Source organism: Pistacia vera, unplaced genomic scaffold (assembly GCF_008641045.1).
Source record: "Pistacia vera cultivar Batoury unplaced genomic scaffold, PisVer_v2 Contig142, whole genome shotgun sequence".
Taxonomy (NCBI): Eukaryota; Viridiplantae; Streptophyta; class Magnoliopsida; order Sapindales; family Anacardiaceae; genus Pistacia; species Pistacia vera.
In genome coordinates this window covers 1,384,441-1,402,943 of record NW_022195489.1, presented here as the reverse complement: position 1 = coordinate 1,402,943, position 18,503 = coordinate 1,384,441, and the positions used below count along the sequence as shown (strand labels likewise).

Here is an 18,503-nt window from a genome sequence, read left to right as displayed (position 1 = left end):
CTGTCTTCTTCTTTGATATCTCTGAGTCTTCAGAGTAATTACATGCAAGGCAAGTTTCCAAATGATCTTTTCCGATTTCCATTTCTCCAACTGCTCAGATTGTCTGACAATCAAAACATAACGGTTAATTTGCCAAATTTCAACAGGAGCAATCCTCTTAAATTATTGGATCTCTCTTCCACAAACTTTTCAGGGAAATTACCCGACACAATCGGCAATCTGATGCACTTGAATCATTTGCGTCTAAGTGGATGCAATCGAAGGGTCAATTCCGCCGTCACTTGAAAAACTTACTGAAATCACTTTTTTGGATCTATCATTCAACAGTTTTACTGGTCAAATACCAACATCAATATCTAAACTTGGCCAACTCACTCATCTTTGTCTTCGAGACAACAAATTTCTGGGTCATTTCCACCGTCACTTGAAAACCTTACTGAAATCACTTTTTTGGATCTGTCATCCAACGGTTTTACTGGTCAAATACAACATGGATATCTAAACTTGGCAGCTCACTGAACTTCATCTTGGAGACAATAAATTTTCTGGGTCATTTCCTCCATCACTCGAAAACCTTACTGAAATCATCTATTTGGGTCTGTCATCCAACGGTTTAACTGGTCAAATACCAACATGGATATCTAAACTTGGCCAGCTCACTGAACTTCATCTTGGAGACAAATATTTCTGGGTCATTTCCTCCGTCACTCGAAAACCTTACTGAAATCATTTATTTGCGTCTGTCATCCAACGGTTTTACTGGTCAAATACCACATCAATATCTAAACTTGGCCAGCTCACTCATCTATCTTGGAGACAACAATTTTTTGGGTCAATTCCTCCGTCACTTGAAAACCTTACTAAAATCATTTTTTTGGATCTGTCATCCAACGGTTTTACTTGTCAAATACCAACATCAATATTAAACTTGGCCAGCTCAATTTTTTGGATTTGTCATCCAACAATTATATAGGAGTCATCCGCCCGTCATTTTGCAATTTGATCTATATTTTGTATATGACTTATCAAATAACATTTTAGTGGAAAAATTACCGTGTTTCGGAAACTTTAGTACGCGCCTCTATTTCCTGAATTTGGAGGTGAACAATTTCCATGGTAGCCTTGGATCTCTAACATTTCCAACTCCCAGTAGTTTGACGGCTCTTATGCTTAATGGCAATCAATTGGAGGGACCATTACCTCCATCTTTGATTAATTGTAACCTTTTGAAAATCCTATGTGGGGAATAAATGATTAATGATACCTTCCCCTACTCTCTAGAAGATCTTGAAAACCTTCGTGTTATTATTTTGAGATCTAATCGTTTCATGGTCCCATTACAATTCAGTGCAACATTCCTTCCCTGGTTTGAGAATACTCGACCTTTCCACAATCAATTTACTGGTCCTTTGCCAGTAAATTATTTTAACATTTTGTGGCTATGATGCCTTCGTCATGGATGATATTGAAGTCAGTATATGGAGTATCTTGATGGCAAATATATTCAGTAACTTTGTCAATCAAAGGAGTTGAAATGGAAATGGACAGGATTCTAACCATTCTCACAGCAATAGATTTGTCCGACAACCTGTTTGAAGGACCAATTCCAGAGGTGTTGGAAAGCTACAGTTACTCAAACTGCTCAACTTCTCTCACAATAGCTTAACTGGTGATATACCATCGTCATTGGCAAATTTGACACAACTTGAAGCATTAGATCTCTCTTACAACAAGCTCGTTGGAAAATTCCAATGCAATTGACAAGTCTAACATTTCTTTCAGTGCTAAACTTGTCATACAATCAGTTTGTGGGACTATACCTCAAGGAAAGCAATTTGATGCATTTCCAAACGATTCCTTTATTGGAAACTTGGGTTTGTGTGGATCACGTTGTCAAAAAAATGCAGCAATGATACGGCCAAGTCCATCAACCATCAATGGTCCTTGAAGAAAACAATGCTTCAAGCTGGTTTGATTGGAAAATTGCCTTGATGGGATACGGATGTGGATTGGTACTTGGCATATCTATTGGTTACATTGTGTTCTAACAGGTAACCACAATGGTTGTGAGATTGTATGAAAGAGAGGGTGGTCCGAAAAAGGTAGAAGTCTGAATGGGGAAGTAGAGGAAGAGAAATTAGCATCGAAAGTTGCTCTTCAATTTTGTAAGTGCTCTAATCCTCTTGTAGCTAAAAATTGGTTTTCTTCCTGACAGCTTATCATAATGAACACGGCTAGAAAAGAGTCCTTGAATTCATATTTAATCCAACAATTTTGAGATTATCACACTTTGTTTTTTTTCAGAGACTTGGAAGAGTTGATAACATGGAAGAGTAGTATTTGGGAGCTGGATAAGCTGCTATGTCTGTCTCTGAGTAATCTTCAATCTTCGTATTCTAAATTCCGTGTGAGATTGAGAATTAGAATTGCCATAACTATGTTGCAAGATATGTTAATTTCGAAGAATTCCAATTCAATAAAGTTCTTAATTTCCCTCTCTAGCCTTGGATCATTGAAAACTCAACTTATTTGTACTGCCTACTGCAAATTTCGGAAAATGGGTACTGGAATACCTTTCCCCCAGTATTGTTACTGTTAAAGATGTACTTAAATTCACATAGCATGTTTCAAGAGCCACAAGATGGAGTTTGTTTCCATGTTCAGTAGGTCTTTTAAAGGCCAGGGCTGTAGCGGAAACTTTCCAAGTCCTTGCATTCTAAGAAATCAGTTAATGAAGTATTGTTCATTTTGGGCCTACGCAGGCCCGTATGGTTCATTTTGGGTTTCACAACAAGTTTATCTAGCTTTGTTCCACAATTGGGACGACTGACTTCAAGTATTTTAATCATGAAGGTTGTTTCGTCAACCTTTCCTTTAATACAGAGGACTTTCCTCACTTGTACTAGTGCCTTTTCCATAACTTTTTTCATTTTTCAAGATTAAAACATTATGCCGCACAAGCAACGGAAGCCACTAATGGTTCATTACCCTACTGATTTAGTCGTCAATTTTGGAGAAAGGAAACATCTCAGCTGTCACTGTTAGGAGATCGGATAGCAAAAAAAAACATACACTTGAGATTAATAACATAGGAATAAAATCACACCACACAAAAAGATACAACTTTATGTGGTTCAGTATAACCAGTCTACATCCATACACATGATATACAAGAGTACACAATATCATAAACTCAATACATAATTAATAGAACAGAAACAATCTCAGTTTTTAAGACACTCTACCCATGATGTTTAATAACCCTTACATCAAATACTTTGTATTCTCATATTATCTCATAACTTTAAATTGGTTCTCACTTTTATATTTATAGGTAAGATATAAGATATTCCATTTGTAATAGAATTCATATTTAAATTCCTAATAAGATTTCTAAATTATACTCTTATTTATAATTGTATTCTTTATTGAATAGTTTTTCTAAAAACATATAATTTCACATGAGAACAAGCACGAAAGTTAGCCACAATATCCCAATAATAACACCCCAAACTTGACATACAGTAAATGTACCACTCCCTAACAATTCAACTTAGCCTTACAATTATTGATACTTAACAAAAAAACTCCCAGATAAAAAACTTATTAAGAACTGCAATTTTAAAAACCTTACAAATTATACCACTCCAAAACCTTAAAGTTTAAACACAAATGAAACTAAATCCAGCAAGAAATTAACCTAATATTGGCCGCAATTAAATCCCTATGGAGAGATATTACAGTACTGAATAAGGTCATAGCTCAATTGATATTACCTCCGCACCATTAAATTTTTTACTCTTATATTCCCTTATACATTATTTCTTATTACAACAAATTACACGCTTATATATCGGCTTGTGGCCAAATGGCAAGCCCTTTAGCCACTGGGTTAGCAATACTCAAAGGCTTTATATTCGAGTAAGAGGAGAGGCACCTATTACAATTGTGCAATTTTCTTGGTTCATTGGGCTTGTAAAGTGTTCCATAGCCTTGAGGATTAGGCGAGCTCGACCGGCAAGTGTACTCGGATACCTTAGTTATTAAAAAAAATAACAAATAAAATAAATAAAGTTACATCGCTTCTATCTCTTATTTATTGATATCTTCTAGACCACATTAAATATTTAGTACAAGCCACAACATGTAACTTCTGAAGCAAACTAATATGCAGATCTATAACAGCATATAATTTCTCCAATTAGCAAGGAGACACAGGATGATAAGGAACTGGAACTAATTCAAGGTCCTTTTTTCTTCGCACTGCGAGACCAAAACCCTCACTCATGTCAAGATCTTCTAGCTTTTCTCCACTGGGAAGTTTCCAATCAAAATGATATAGCAACTGGGCCAATGGAAGCTCCACATTGGCTACACCCATTGTTATGCCAGGACAAACTCTCCTTCCAGCTCCAAATGGGATGAATTCAAAATGAGCCCCCTTGTAATCAATTGAACTGTCTAGAAATCTCTCAGGATAGTACTACGAATTGTGTAAAATCTCCCTTCCTGTCACTTTTCAGATTTTACTGTCGAGCTGAAATTCGCATCTGTCCTGGGTGATGGATCTGGCAATTCAACAAACTGGTAGTCAGTCATACATATAGCAATTCCATTTCATTGATCAGCATTATGCCAATTGGAATTCAAGTCATGGAAGCAGAAGATGCTAATCTGTGAAATATTTAGACTTTCATATATATTTTGTTATCCATCAGAGATTGATTAATTAATGTTCAAAAAAAGGCTTTGATTAAGTGAGTTTCGTTGTGTTGTAGATTTTGAATTTTAATTTGAGATTAAGAAATAGTGCGGAAACTTAAATACCTCTATGGCCAGTCTTGAATGCTAGATATGGAATAACAGTGACCGTATATATATTCATGAAATAAATCCGAGCGGTTCAGGTGGGCAATGGGTTAATTTAATAGCTGTCTGAATCTCTTGAAATCAAAGCAAGTGGGAACTCGGTTGTAACTGTTGGCATATATTTCCAAGCCACTTTATTTCTTTTTCTAACGCCCCCAATCAGCTGCATTAACTACGGGGTCAGTCTTTGTCGCAGAAGACCAGACATCTTCATCTTCGATAATAACAAAAAGCTGCTATCTCAACCCAAACTCTAACAGGATAATCTTTCTGCGACTTTAGTCTTGACAGGTATTTGGCACGAAAATGTCACAGCGCCTCTTCCTACATTTCTTGGAAGGATTAGAAGACCGGAGGATGTATACCCAAACCGCCGCCCAATAAAAGCAGGTCCATGGTGGTCGACCTCATGGAACATTTTGCCCCAAGAGAGGCGTTTACTTGACAAAAAGCATTCTATGACAAGTGACAACTAAATTAATATTTCCAACTTAAATTAGCGAATGATTACCCACTCCTTGAGTTGGGGCAGGATTATTGTAGTTTTATGGCCCTACAATTACGTGTTGAAAACTCTTATGACCGAAATAAGTCTTTGCGAGGCTCAGAGAAAAAGACTACTGACTAAAACAACGTGTTGTTTTTTATATATTTTTTCTTCTCAATAGAATTTTTTTTTTTTGGTTAAATCCTCCTTTTTATGACAGATTTTTTTTTGTTTCTGTTGATTAAAATAACATTACATATCACGTATTAAAGAAAGGTGTAGTCACCTCAACATGATAGTAGGAACAAGTATTGAAAAGGTTGAGTAGAACTCAACTCCAAAAACTAGTTCAAAAGAGAAGAGCCTGTGTAGGGGAACAATCTAGTTGATAAAGTGGGCGTGTAGGAGAGAGCCACTTATGGCGATGTGGGATCAAATCAACTTTACACTTTAGTTGGACCCCACTTGACTGTGTAAAATAAGCAATATAAAAGGAAGGAAGAAAATGCAGAGGATGTGTGTATATTTAACTTCATGTTTTCATTTTCCCATATCCAAAATTTGCTTTTGCTCTTCTTGGAAAGAAAAAGATGTGGGGATATTTTGGCTATACAGTCCTCTGCCTCTTCTCTTGCTCTTCCATCTTCAAGTTATTTCTTCATCCTCTTTTAACTCTTCTTCTCCATTACAGAAACTGCTGCTCCCTGACAAGCCTGCCCTCTCCGTTTCAGAACACTTTACCATAATGAGTATTCAAGTTCTTCTAAGCAGATTCCTGAAGGAAAGAGGGTAGTGATTGCGTGCACTTGGGGGTGGGGTTTCTTGTGATAGGTCACCGGTCATGTGATTGGACTGACTAAGTTCTGTGGCTTATTGGTCCTATCAACGACAGTAGAGCCTCTTCAACCTGCACCATCCAGAGCTCAACTAGCTGACAATATTTCGATCCATCCCATCATCCACCAATCCCCAGTTTGGTCAGTTCCCAAATTGACACATCTGAACCTTTCTTCATCCAATTTCTATGGCCTGTTCCAACCGAAATCTTTCACTTATCTAAGCTTGTTTTGCTTCACCTTTCTCTGACTTTGATTATCTGAAACTGCGTCAAACAGGTTTTAAAAACCTCTTGCAAAACCTGCAGAACTAAGTATCTTATCTGGAGAATGTCGACTGTCTTCTGTTGCAGTTGGTTCTTTTGTAAACCTGTCTTCTTCTTTGATTCTGAGTCTTCAGAGTAATTACATGCAAGGCAAGTTTCCAAATGATCTTTTCGATTTCCATTTCCAACTGTCAGATTGTATCAATCAAAAACAACGCGGTTAATTTGCCAAATTTCAACAGGAGCAATCTCTTAAATTATTGGATCTCTCTCCACAAACTTTTCAGGGAAATTACCCGACAACATCGGCAATCTGATGACTGACATGATCATTTGCGTCTAGTGGATGCAAATTCGAGGGTCAATTCCGCCGTCACTTGAAAAACTTACTGAATCACTTTTTGGATCTACATTCAAACAGTTTTACTGGTCAAATACCAACATCAATATCTAAACTTGGCCAATCACCCATCATCTTGTCTTCGAGACAACAAATTTTCTGGGTCATTTCCACGTCACGAAAACCTTACTGAAATCTTTTTGGATTGTCATCCAACGGTTTAATGGTCAAATACCACATGGATATTAAACTTGGCCAGCTCAATGAACTCATCTTGGAGACAAAATTTCTGTTTTCATCCTCCCTCACTCGAAAACCTTACTGAATAATCTATTTGGGTCTGTCATCCAACGGTTTTACTGGTCAAATACCAACATGGATATCTAAACTTGGCCAGCTCACTGAACTTCATCTTGAGACAATAAATTTCTGGGTCATTTCCTGTCACTCGAAAACCTTACTGAAATCATTTATTTGCGTCTGTCATCCAACGGTTTTACTGGTCAAATACCAACATCAATATCTAAACTTGCAGCTCACTCATCTTTATCTTGGAGACAACAATTTTTTCGGGTCATCCTCCGTCACTTGAAAACCTTACTAAAATCATTTTTTGGATCGTCATCAACGGTTTTACTTGTCAAATACCAACATCATATTTAAACTTGGCCAGCTCATTTTTTGGATTTGTTCCACAAATTTAATAGGAGTCATCGCCCCATTTTGCAATTTGATCTATATTTGTATATTGACTTATCAAATAACAATTTTAGTGGAAAAATTCCACCGTGTTTCGGAACTTTAGTAAGCGCCTCATTTCTGAATTTGGAGGTGAACAATTTCCATGGAGTAGTTGGATCTCTAACATTTCCAACTCCCAGTAGTTGACGGCTCTATGCTTAATGGCAATCAATTGGAGGGACCATTACCTCCATCTTTGATTATGTAACCTTTTGAAAATCCTAGATGTGGGGAATAACATGATTAATGATACCTTCCTCACTCTCTAGAAGATTTGAAAAATTCGTGTTATATTTGAGATCTAATCGATTTCATGGTCCCATAACAATTCCAGTGCAACATTTCCTTCCCTGGTTTGGAGAATACTCGACCTTTCCCACAATCAATTTACGGTCCTGCCAGTAAATTATTTAACAATTTTGGGCTATGATGCCTTCGTCCATGGATGAATGATAGTCTGTATATGGAGTATCTTGTGGCAAATATTATTCAGTAACTTTGTCAATCAAAGGAGTTGAAATGGAAATGGACAGGATTCTAACCATCTCACAGCAATAGATTTGCCGACAACCTTTGAAGGACCAATTCCAGAGGGGATTGGAAAGCTACAGTTACTCAAACTGCTCATTCTTCACAATAGCTTAACGGTGATACCATCGTCATTGGCAAATTTGACACAACTTGAAGCATTAGATCTCTCTTACAACAAGCTCGTTGGAAATATTCCAATGCAATTGAAAAGTCTAACATTTCTTTCAGTGCTAACTTGTCATACAATCAGTTTGTGGGACCTATACCTCAAGGAAAGCAATTTGATGATTTCCAAACGATTCCTTTATTGGAAACTTGGGTTGTGTGGATCAACGTTGTCAAAAAAAGCAGCAATGATACGGCACCAAGCCATCACCATCATGGTCCTTGAAGAGAAAACAATGCTTCAAGCTGGTTTGATGGAAAATTGCCTTGATGGGATACGGAGTGGATTGGTACTTGGCATATTAGGTGTACATGTGTTCTCAACAGGTAAACCACAAGGTTGTGAGATGATTGAGAGATTGAAGTAGGTGGTCCGAAAAGGTGAGAAGTCGAATAGGGAAGTAGAGGAAGAAGAAATTAGCATCTGAAAGTTGCTCTTCAATTTTGTAAGTGCTCTAATCCCTCGTAGCTATAAATTGGTTTTCTTCCTGACAGCTTTATCATAATGAACAGGCTAGAAAAGAGTCCTTGAATTCATATTTAATCCAACAATTTTTGAGATATCACACTTTGTTTTCTTCTCAGACGACTTGGAAGAGTTGATAACATGGAAGAGTTAGTTTGGGAGCTGGAAAGCTGTATAGTCTGTCTCTGAGTAATCTTCAATCTTGTATTTAAATTTCCGTGTGAGATTGAGAATTAGAATTGCCATAACTATAGTATGCAAGATATGTTAATTTCGAAGAATTCCAATTCAATAAAGTTCTAATGTTCCCTCTCAGCTGGATCATTGAAAAATCAACTATTTGTACTGCCTACTGACAATTTCGGAAAATGGGTACTGGAATACCTTTCCCCAAGTATTGTTACTGTTTAAAGTGTACTTTATAATTCACATAGCATGTTTCAAGAGCCAACAAGATGGAGTTTGTTTCCAGTGTTCAGTAGGTCTTTTAAAGGCCAGGGCTGTAGCGGAACTTTCCAAGTCCTTGCATTCTAAGAAGAACAGTTTATGAAGATATTGTTCATTTGGGCCTACGCAGGCCCGATGGTTTCATTTTGGGTTTCATCCAAAAAGTTTATCTAGCTTTGTTCCACCAATGGGGAATCAGCAGCTAAGTTTGTCTAGAAACGGAGGTCTCATAGGCAATTTACCAGAGTCTAACTGGAGCAGTCCCTTGAGGTTGTTAGATCAATCTTTAACAAAATTTTCAGGAATATTACCTGAAACAATCGGAGATCTTATACACTTGAATGTGTTAGATCTTTCTTATTGCAAATTCACGGATTCAATTCCAAGATCACTTTGGAACCTCACAGGTATCACCATTTTGGATTTGACATTCAACAATTTTACTGGCCAAGTCCCTACATTGGTATCTAACCTCAGGAAGCTCACTCGTCTATCATTTGCACACAACAGTTTTTCCGGACAATTTCCAGATGTTTTGGGCAACCTCAGCAAAGTGATTGAAATATATCTCTTTGATAACAATTTTAGTGGTCAACTGCCATTATCAGCATTCAATCTCACTCAGGTTTCTCATTTACACTTTTCACACAATGAATTTGTGGGTCATCTTCCTTATCAAGTAAGTGGCCATTCATCTCTATCCATTCTCAAATTATCTAATAATTTTCTGATTGGAAGAGTGCCGTCTTGGTTGTTTATTTTGCCATCTTTGCAATATTTAGACCTTAGAAACAACAAGTTCACTGGTCCAATTCCGAATCCCATATTTCAACCTTTGAATCTTTCTTTACTTGATCTTTCATCAAATAACCTCACTGGCATTGTTAGGTCTGAATTCTTTTCAAAGTTCAAAAACCTGGAAGTTATGGATCTTTCAAATAACAGTCTACTGTCACTAAGAACCCAAACCAACGTCAACTCTATGTTGCCCAGGCTCAAAGTTTTCGGATTCTCTTCCTGCAACATAACCGAATTCCCTGTTTTCCTGAGAACCTCAACAGAATTGATGATTTTAGACCTTTCCTATAACAAAATTTCTGGTAGAATTTCCCAACGGGAGACAGGGTCGTGGTACAAATTGCAATATCTGGATCTTTCTCACAATTTGTTGACAAATTTTCAGTATAGATCGGCAAAGCATCTAAAATTTCTTGATCTTCATTCCAACTTGCTTCAAGGACCCCTTTTGCTTCTACCACCTTCCAGGAAATGCTTCTCAGTTTCAAACAATAAATTGACAGGAGAGACCGCTTCATTGCCTTGTAGTTTGGGCACTATTGAGCATCTGAACTTGAGTAGGAGTCCACAATGTCTTGGAAACCATGACAAGATCTTCCTACTGGATCTTACGATGAACAGTGCTTTGACAACTCTCAACTTAAATGCCAATCAGTTGGAGGGAACATTGCCACAATCTTTGGCTAAATGTAACAGCTTGGAAGTTCTAGACGTCGGAAATAACAGGATTAATGATACATTTCCTTACTGGTTAGCCACTCTTCCAAAACTACAAGTTCTTATGTTGAGATCGAATAGTTTTCACGGTCCCATTCGCAATTTGAATACAAGATGTCCATTCCCAATGTTGCGAATACTTGATCTTTCTCATAATAGATTCATTGGCAATTTGCCAACATCATATCTTAAAAAATTTAAGGCTATGATGAACAGGGATAATAGCAGTGGGGCAGCGCAATACATGGGCTCACATGGTCAATATTATTCTACAGTTTTGACAGTGAAAGGAATTGATGTTGAAATGGTGAGAATCCTAACCATTTTAACGATTATTGATTTGTCAAACAACCAATTCCAGGGACGAATACCAGATATTGTTGGAAAGCTTAATTCACTCTTTTTTCTCAATTTTTCTCACAATTCCTTAACCGGTCATATTCCATCATCATTTGGAAATTTGTTGGAGCTTGAAGCTTTAGATCTCTCTTCTAACAAGCTTGTAGGAGAGATCCCTAGAGAATTGACAAATCTCACATTTCTTTCAATGTTAAATCTTTCAGACAACCAACTTGAGGGATCTATACCTCAAGGAAAGCAATTTGATACATTTCAAAATGATTCTTATTTAGGAGGAAACTTGGGGTTGTGTGGATTACCATTGTCAAAAAAATGTGTCATGAATGAAGTGCCTAAACCAATTTTGGTCTCGAAAGAACACAATGTCTTGAACAGGTTTGACTGGAAAATCAGTTTGATGGGATATGGATGTGGATTGGTGCTCGGCTTGTCTATGGGATATATTGTATTCTCAACAGGAAAACCACAGTGGTTTGTAAGGATGGTTGAAAGAGACCGACCCAAGAAAGCTAGGAGGCCAAACAGAAGATATGGATACAGAAGATAAAGAAACTGGTAACTGAATTGCTTGTCCAAGTTAATTTGGTGAGTGCTCCAATCTTCTTTATATAGAATAACTTCAAATGCATATATATTTTTTTTCCAACTAAGTTTGAGATATGATGGTACACATAACTTACATACTGAATTGTTAAACTCCCCTTCCTGTTCACTTTTCAGATTTTACTTGTCGAGCTGAAATTCGCATCTGTCCTGGGTGATAGGATCTGGCAATTCACAAACTGGTCATGTCAGTCATACATATAGCAATTCCATTTCATTGATCAGCATTATGCCAATTGGAATTCAAGTCATGGAAGCAGAAGATGCTTAATCTGTGAAATATTTAGACTTTCATATATATTTTGTTATCCCATCAGAGATTGATTAATTAATGTTCAAAAAAAGGCTTTGATTAAGCTGAGTTTCTGTTTGTTTGTAGATTTTGAATTTTAATTTGAGATTAAGAAATAGTGCGGAAACTTAAATACCTTCATGGCCAGTCTTTTGAATGCTAGATATGGAATAACAGTGACCGTATATATATTCATGAAATAAATCCGAGCGGTTCAGGTGGGCAATGGGTTAATTTAATAGCTGTCTTGAATCTCTTGAAATCAAAGCAAGTGGGAACTCGGTTGTAACTGTTGGCATATATTTCCAAGTTACTTAATCTTCTTTTTTCTAACGCCCCCAATCAGCTGCATTAACTACGGGGTCAAGTCTTTGTCGCAGAAGACCCAGACTTTCATCTTCTGATAATAACAAAAAGTCCTGCTATCTCAACCCAAACTAAACGGATAATCTTTCTGCGACTTTAGTCTTGACAGGTATTTTGCACCCGAAAATGTCACAGCTCTTCCTACATTTTCTTGGAAGTAATAGAAGACCAGGAGGATGTAACTTACCCAACCCGGCCCCAATAAAAGCAGGTCCCATGGTGGTCGACCTCATGGAACATTTTGCCCCAAGAGAGGCGTTTACTTGACAAAAAGCATTCTATGACAAGTGACAACTAAATTAATATTTCCAACTTAAATATAGCGAATGTATACCCACTCCTTGAGTTGGGGCAGGATTATTGTAGTTTTATGGCCCTACAATTACGTGTTGAAAACTCTTAGTTGACCGAAATAAGTCTTTGCCGTCAGGCTCAGAGAAAAAGACTACTGACTAAAAACAACGTGTTGTTTTTTATATATTTTTTCTTCTCAAATTAGAATTTTTTTTTTTTTGGTTAAATCCTCCTTTTTATGACAGATTTTTTTTTGTTCTGTTGATTACAAATAACTTACATTACCGTATTAAAGAAAGGTGATAGTCACTCACCATGTAGTAGGCAACAAGCTTATTGATAAAATGGATTTGAGTAGAACTCAACTCCAAAAACTAGTTCAAAAGAGAAGAGAGCCCTGTGTAGTAGGGAACAATCTAGTTGATAAAGTGGGCGTGTAGGAGAGAGCCCACTTATGGCGATGTGGGATAAATTCAACTTTAACTACTTTAGTTGGACCCCACTTGCATGTGTAAAATAAATGCATAAAAGGAAGGAAGAAAATGCAGAGGATGTGTGTATATATATCTACATGTTCATATTCATTTTCCCATATCCAAAATTTGCTTTTGCTCTTCTTGGAAAGAAAAAGATGTGGGGATTATTTTGGCATTATCTAGTCCTCTGCCTCTTCTTCTTGCTCTTCCATCTTCAAGTTATTTCTTCATCCTCTTTTAACTCTTCTTCTCCATTACAGAAACTCTGCTCTCCTGAACAAAGCTCTGCCCTTCTCCGTTTCAAGAACACTTTTACCATTAATGAGTATTCAAGTTCTTCTAAGACAGATTCCTGGAAAGAGGGTAGTGATTGCTGCACTTGGGATGGGGTTACTTGTGATAGGTTCACCGGTCATGTGATTGGACTTGACTTAAGTTCTTGTGGACTTATTGGTCCTATCAACGACAGTAGCAGCCTCTTCAACCTGCACCATCTCCAGAAGCTCAATCTAGCTGACAATATTTTCGATCCATCCACCATCTCACCCAAGTTTGGTCAGTTCACCAAATTGACACATCTTAACCTTTCTTCATCCAATTTCTATGGCCTAGTTCCAACCGAAATCTTTCACTTATCTAAGCTTGTTTTGCTTCACCTTTCTTCTGACTTTGATTATCTGAAACTGCGTCAACAAGGTTTTAAAAACCTCTTGCAAAACCTGACAGAACTAAGATATCTTCATCTGGAGAATGTCGACATGTCTTCTGTTGCAGTTGGTTCTTTTGTAAACCTGTCTTCTTCTTTGATATCTCTGAGTCTTCAGAGTAATTACATGCAAGGCAAGTTTCCAAATGATCTTTTCCGATTTCCATTTCTCCAACTGCTCAGATTGTCTGACAATCAAAACATAACGGTTAATTTGCCAAATTTCAACAGGAGCAATCCTCTTAAATTATTGGATCTCTCTTCCACAAACTTTTCAGGGAAATTACCCGACACAATCGGCAATCTGATGCACTTGAATCATTTGCGTCTAAGTGGATGCAAATTCCGAAGGGTCAATTCCGCCGTCACTTGAAAACTTACTGAAATCACTTTTTTGGATCTATCATTCAACAGTTTTACTGGTCAAATACCAACATCAATCTAAACTTGGCCACCTCACTCACTTGTCTTCGAGACAACAAATTTTCTGGGTCATTTCCACCGTCACTTGAAACCTTACTGAAATCACTTTTTTGGATCTGTCATCCAACGGTTTTACTGGTCAAATACCAACATGGATATCTAAACTTGGCCAGCTCACTGACTTCATCTTGGAGACAATAAATTTTCTGGGTCATTTCCTCCATCACTCGAAAACCTTACTGATCATCTATTTGGGTCTGTCATCCAACGGTTTACTGGTCAAATACCAACATGGATATCTAAACTTGGCCAGCTCACTGAACTTCATCTTGGAGACAATAAATTTTCTGGGTCATTTCCTCCGTCACTCGAAAACCTTACTGAAATCATTATTTGCGTCTGTCATCCAACGGTTTTACTGGTCAAATACCAACATCAATATCTAAACTTGGCCAGCTCACTCATCTTTATCTTGGAGACAACAATTTTTCTGGGTCAATTCCTCCGTCACTTGAAAACCTTACTAAAATCATTTTTTGGATCTGTCATCCAACGGTTTTACTTGTCAAATACCAACATCAATATTTAAACTTGGCCAGCTCAATTTTTTGGATTTGTCATCCAACAATTTAATAGGAGTCATCCGCCCTTCATTTTGCAATTTGATCTATATTTGTATATGACTTATCAATAACAATTTAGTGGAAAAATTCCACGTGTTTCGGAAACTTTAGTACGCGCCTCTATTTCCTGAATTTGGAGGTGAACAATTTCCATGGTAGCCTGGATCTCTAAACTTCCAACTCCCAGTAGTTTGACGGCTCTTATGCTTAATGGCAATCATTGGAGGGACCATTACCCATCTTTGATTAATGTAACCTTTTGAAAATCCTAGATGTGGGGAATAACATGATTAATGATACCTTCCCCACTCTCTAGAAATCTTAAAACCTTCGTGTATTATTTTGAGATCTAATCGATTTCATGGTCCCATTACAATTCCAGTGCAACATTTCCCTTCCCTGGTTTGAGAATACTCGACCTTTCCCACATCAATTTACTGGTCCTTTGCCAGTAAATTATTTTAACATTTTGTGGCTATGATGCCTTCGTCCATGGATGATATTGAAGTCATGTATATGGAGTATCTTGATGGCAAATATTTCAGTAACTTTGTCATCAAAGGAGTTGAAATGGAAATGGACAGGATTCTAACCATTCTCACAGCAATAGATTTGTCCGACAACCTGTTTGAAGGACAATTCCAGAGTGATGTTGGAAAGCTACAGTTACTCAACTGCTCAACTTCTCTCACAATAGCTAACTGGTGATATACCATCGCATTGGCAAATTTGACACAACTTGAGCATTAGATCTCTCTTACACAAGCTCGTTGGAAATATTCCAATGCAATTGACAAGTCTAACATTTCTTTCAGTGCTAAACTTGTCATACAATCAGTTTGTGGGACCTATACCTCAAGGAAAGCAATTTGATGCATTTCCAACATTCCTTTATTGGAAACTTGGGTTTGTGTGGATCAACGTTGTCAAAAAAATGCAGCAATGAACGGCACCAAGTCCATCACCATCAATGGTCCTTGAAGAAAACAATGCTTCAAGCTGGTTTGTGGAAAATTGCCTTATGGGATACGGATGGGATTGGTACTTGGCATATCTATTGGTACATTGTGTTCTCAACAGGTAAACCACAATGGTTTGTGAGATTGATTGAAAGAGAGGTGGTCCAAAAGGTGAGAAGTCTGAATAGGGGAAGTAGAGGAAGAAGAAATTAGCATCTGAAAGTTGCTCTTCAATTTTGTAAGTGCTCTAATCTCTTGTAGCTATAATTGTGTTTTCTTCTTCCTGACAGCTTTCATAATGAACACGCTAGAAAAGAGTCCTTGAATTCATATTTAATCCAACAATTTTGGAGATTATCACACTTTGTTTTTCTTCTCAGACGACTTGGAAGAGTTGTAACATGGAAGAGTAGTATTTGGGAGCTGGATAAGCTGCTATAGTCTGTCTCTGAGTAATCTTCAATCTTCTGTATTCTAAATTTCCGTGTGAGATTGAGAATTAGAATTGCCATAACTATGTATGCAAGATATGTTAATTTCGAAGAATTCCAATTCAATAAAGTTCTTAATGTTCCCTCTCTAGCCTTGGATCATTGAAAACTCAACTTATTGTATGCCTACTGCAAATTTCGGAAAATGGGTACTGGAATACCTTTCCCCCAAGTATTGTTACTGTTTAAAGATGTCTTTAAATTCACATAGCATGTTTCAAGAGCCACAAGATGGAGTTTGTTTTCCAGGTGTCAGTAGGTCTTTTAAAGGCCAGGGCTGTAGCGGAACTTTCCAAGTCCTGTGCATTCTAAGAAATCAGTTATATGAAGATATTGTTCATTTTGGGCCTACGCAGGCCCGTTGGTTTCATTTTGGGTTTCATCCAACAAGTTTATCTAGCTTTGTTCCACAATTGACGACTGACTTCAAGTATTTTATCATGAAGGTTGTTTCGTCAACCTTTCCTTTAATACAGAGGACTTTCCTCACTTGTACTAGTGCCTTTTCCATAACTTTTTTCATTTTTCAAGATTAAACATTATGCCGCACAAGCAACGGAAGCCACTAATGGTTCATTACCCTACTATTCAGTCGTCATTTTGAAGGAAGGAACATCTCAGCTGTCACTGTTAGGAGATCGATAGCAAAAAAAAACATACACTTGAGATTAATACATAGGAATAAAATCACACACACACAAAAAGATACAACTTTATGTGGTTCAGTATAACCAGTCTACATCCATACACATGAATTACAAGAGTCACAAATATCATAAACTCATACATAATTAATAGAACAGAAACAATCTCAGTTTTTAAGACACTCTACCCATGATGTTTAATAACCCTTACTCAAATACTTTGTATTCTCATATTATCTCATAACTTTAAATTGGTTCTCACTTTTATATTATAGGTAAGATATAAGATATTCCATTTGTAATAGAATTCATATTTAAATTCTAATATTTCTAAATTATACTCTTATTTTAATTGTATCTTTATTGAATAGTTTTCTAAAAACATATAATTTCACATGAGAACAAGCACGAAAGTTAGCCACAATATCCCAATAATAACACCCAACTTGACATACAGTAAATGTACCACCCCTAACTTCAACTTAGCCTACAATTATTGATACTTAACAAAAAAACTCCCAGATAAAAAACTTATTAAGAACTGCAATTTTAAAACCTTACAAATTATACCACTCCAAAACCTTAAAGTTTAAACACAAATGAACTAAATCCAGCAAGAAATTAACCTAATTTGGCCGCAATTAAGTCCCTACGGAGAATATTACAGTACTGAATAAGGTCATAGCTCAATTGATATTACCTCCGCACCATTAAATTGTTTACTCTTATATTCCCTTATACATTATTTCTTATTACACAAATTACACGCTTTATATCGGCTTGTGGCCAAATGGCAAGCCCTTTAGCCACTGGGTTAGCAATCTCAAGCTTTATATTCGAGTAGGAGAGGCACCTATTACAATTGTGCAATTTTCTTGGTTCATTGGCTTGTAAATTGTTCCATAGCCTTGAGGATTAGGCGAGCTCGACCGCAAGTGTACTCGGATACCTTAGTTATTAAAAAAATAACAAATAAAATAAATAAGTTACATCGCTTCTATCTCTTATTTATTGATATCTTCTAGACCACATTAAATATTTAGTACAAGCCACAACATGTACTGCTGAAGCAAACTATATGCAGATCTATAACAGCATATAATTTCTCCAATTAGCAGGAGACACAGGATGATAAGGAACTGGAACTAATTCAAGGTCCTTTTTTCTTCGCACTGCGAGACCAAAACCCTCACTCATGTCAAGATCTTCTAGCTTTTCTCCACTGGGAAGTTTCCAACCAAAATATATAGCAACTGGCCAATGGAAGCTCCACATTGGCTACACCCATTGTTATGCCAGACAAACTCTCCTTCCAGCTCCAAATGGGATGAATTCAAAATGAGCCCCCTTGTAATCAATTGAACTGTCTAGAAATCTCTCAGGATAGTACTTCCAGCTTGGCTCCAATGATTGGTATCCCTCCCTATTGCCCTGCATTTACCAAAACTTTAGTCTTGACAGGTATTTCGTATCCGAAATCTCACATCTTCCTACATTCCCTTGGAAGTAGCAACGGAGCAGCGGGGTGTAATCTCATAGATTCTTGATTGCTGCCTTCAAATAATTCAATCATGAAGCCCTTCTTCATCAACTTTCCTTTCAT

General features: G+C 37.1%; 3 protein-coding genes across 3 annotated transcripts; all 3 read left to right on the top strand.

Moving 5' to 3' along the window:
* The first annotated feature begins 9,335 nt into the window (after positions 1–9,335).
* LOC116123401 (receptor-like protein 34) lies at positions 9,336–10,336 on the top strand. Its single transcript, XM_031409173.1, has 2 exons — positions 9,336–10,248; positions 10,332–10,336. The coding sequence occupies exons 1-2, from the start codon at positions 9,336–9,338 to the stop codon at positions 10,334–10,336; spliced, it is 918 nt and encodes a 305-aa protein (XP_031265033.1).
* Positions 10,337–10,559: 223 nt separating this feature from the next.
* On the top strand, positions 10,560–11,295 carry LOC116123400 (receptor-like protein 43). Its single transcript, XM_031409172.1, has 2 exons — positions 10,560–11,165; positions 11,227–11,295. The coding sequence occupies exons 1-2, from the start codon at positions 10,560–10,562 to the stop codon at positions 11,293–11,295; spliced, it is 675 nt and encodes a 224-aa protein (XP_031265032.1).
* A 1,803-nt stretch (positions 11,296–13,098) lies between these two features.
* Positions 13,099–14,133, top strand: LOC116123399 (receptor-like protein 6). Its single transcript, XM_031409171.1, has one exon. The coding sequence runs from the start codon at positions 13,099–13,101 to the stop codon at positions 14,131–14,133; it is 1,035 nt and encodes a 344-aa protein (XP_031265031.1).
* Positions 14,134–18,503: the final 4,370 nt, after the last annotated feature.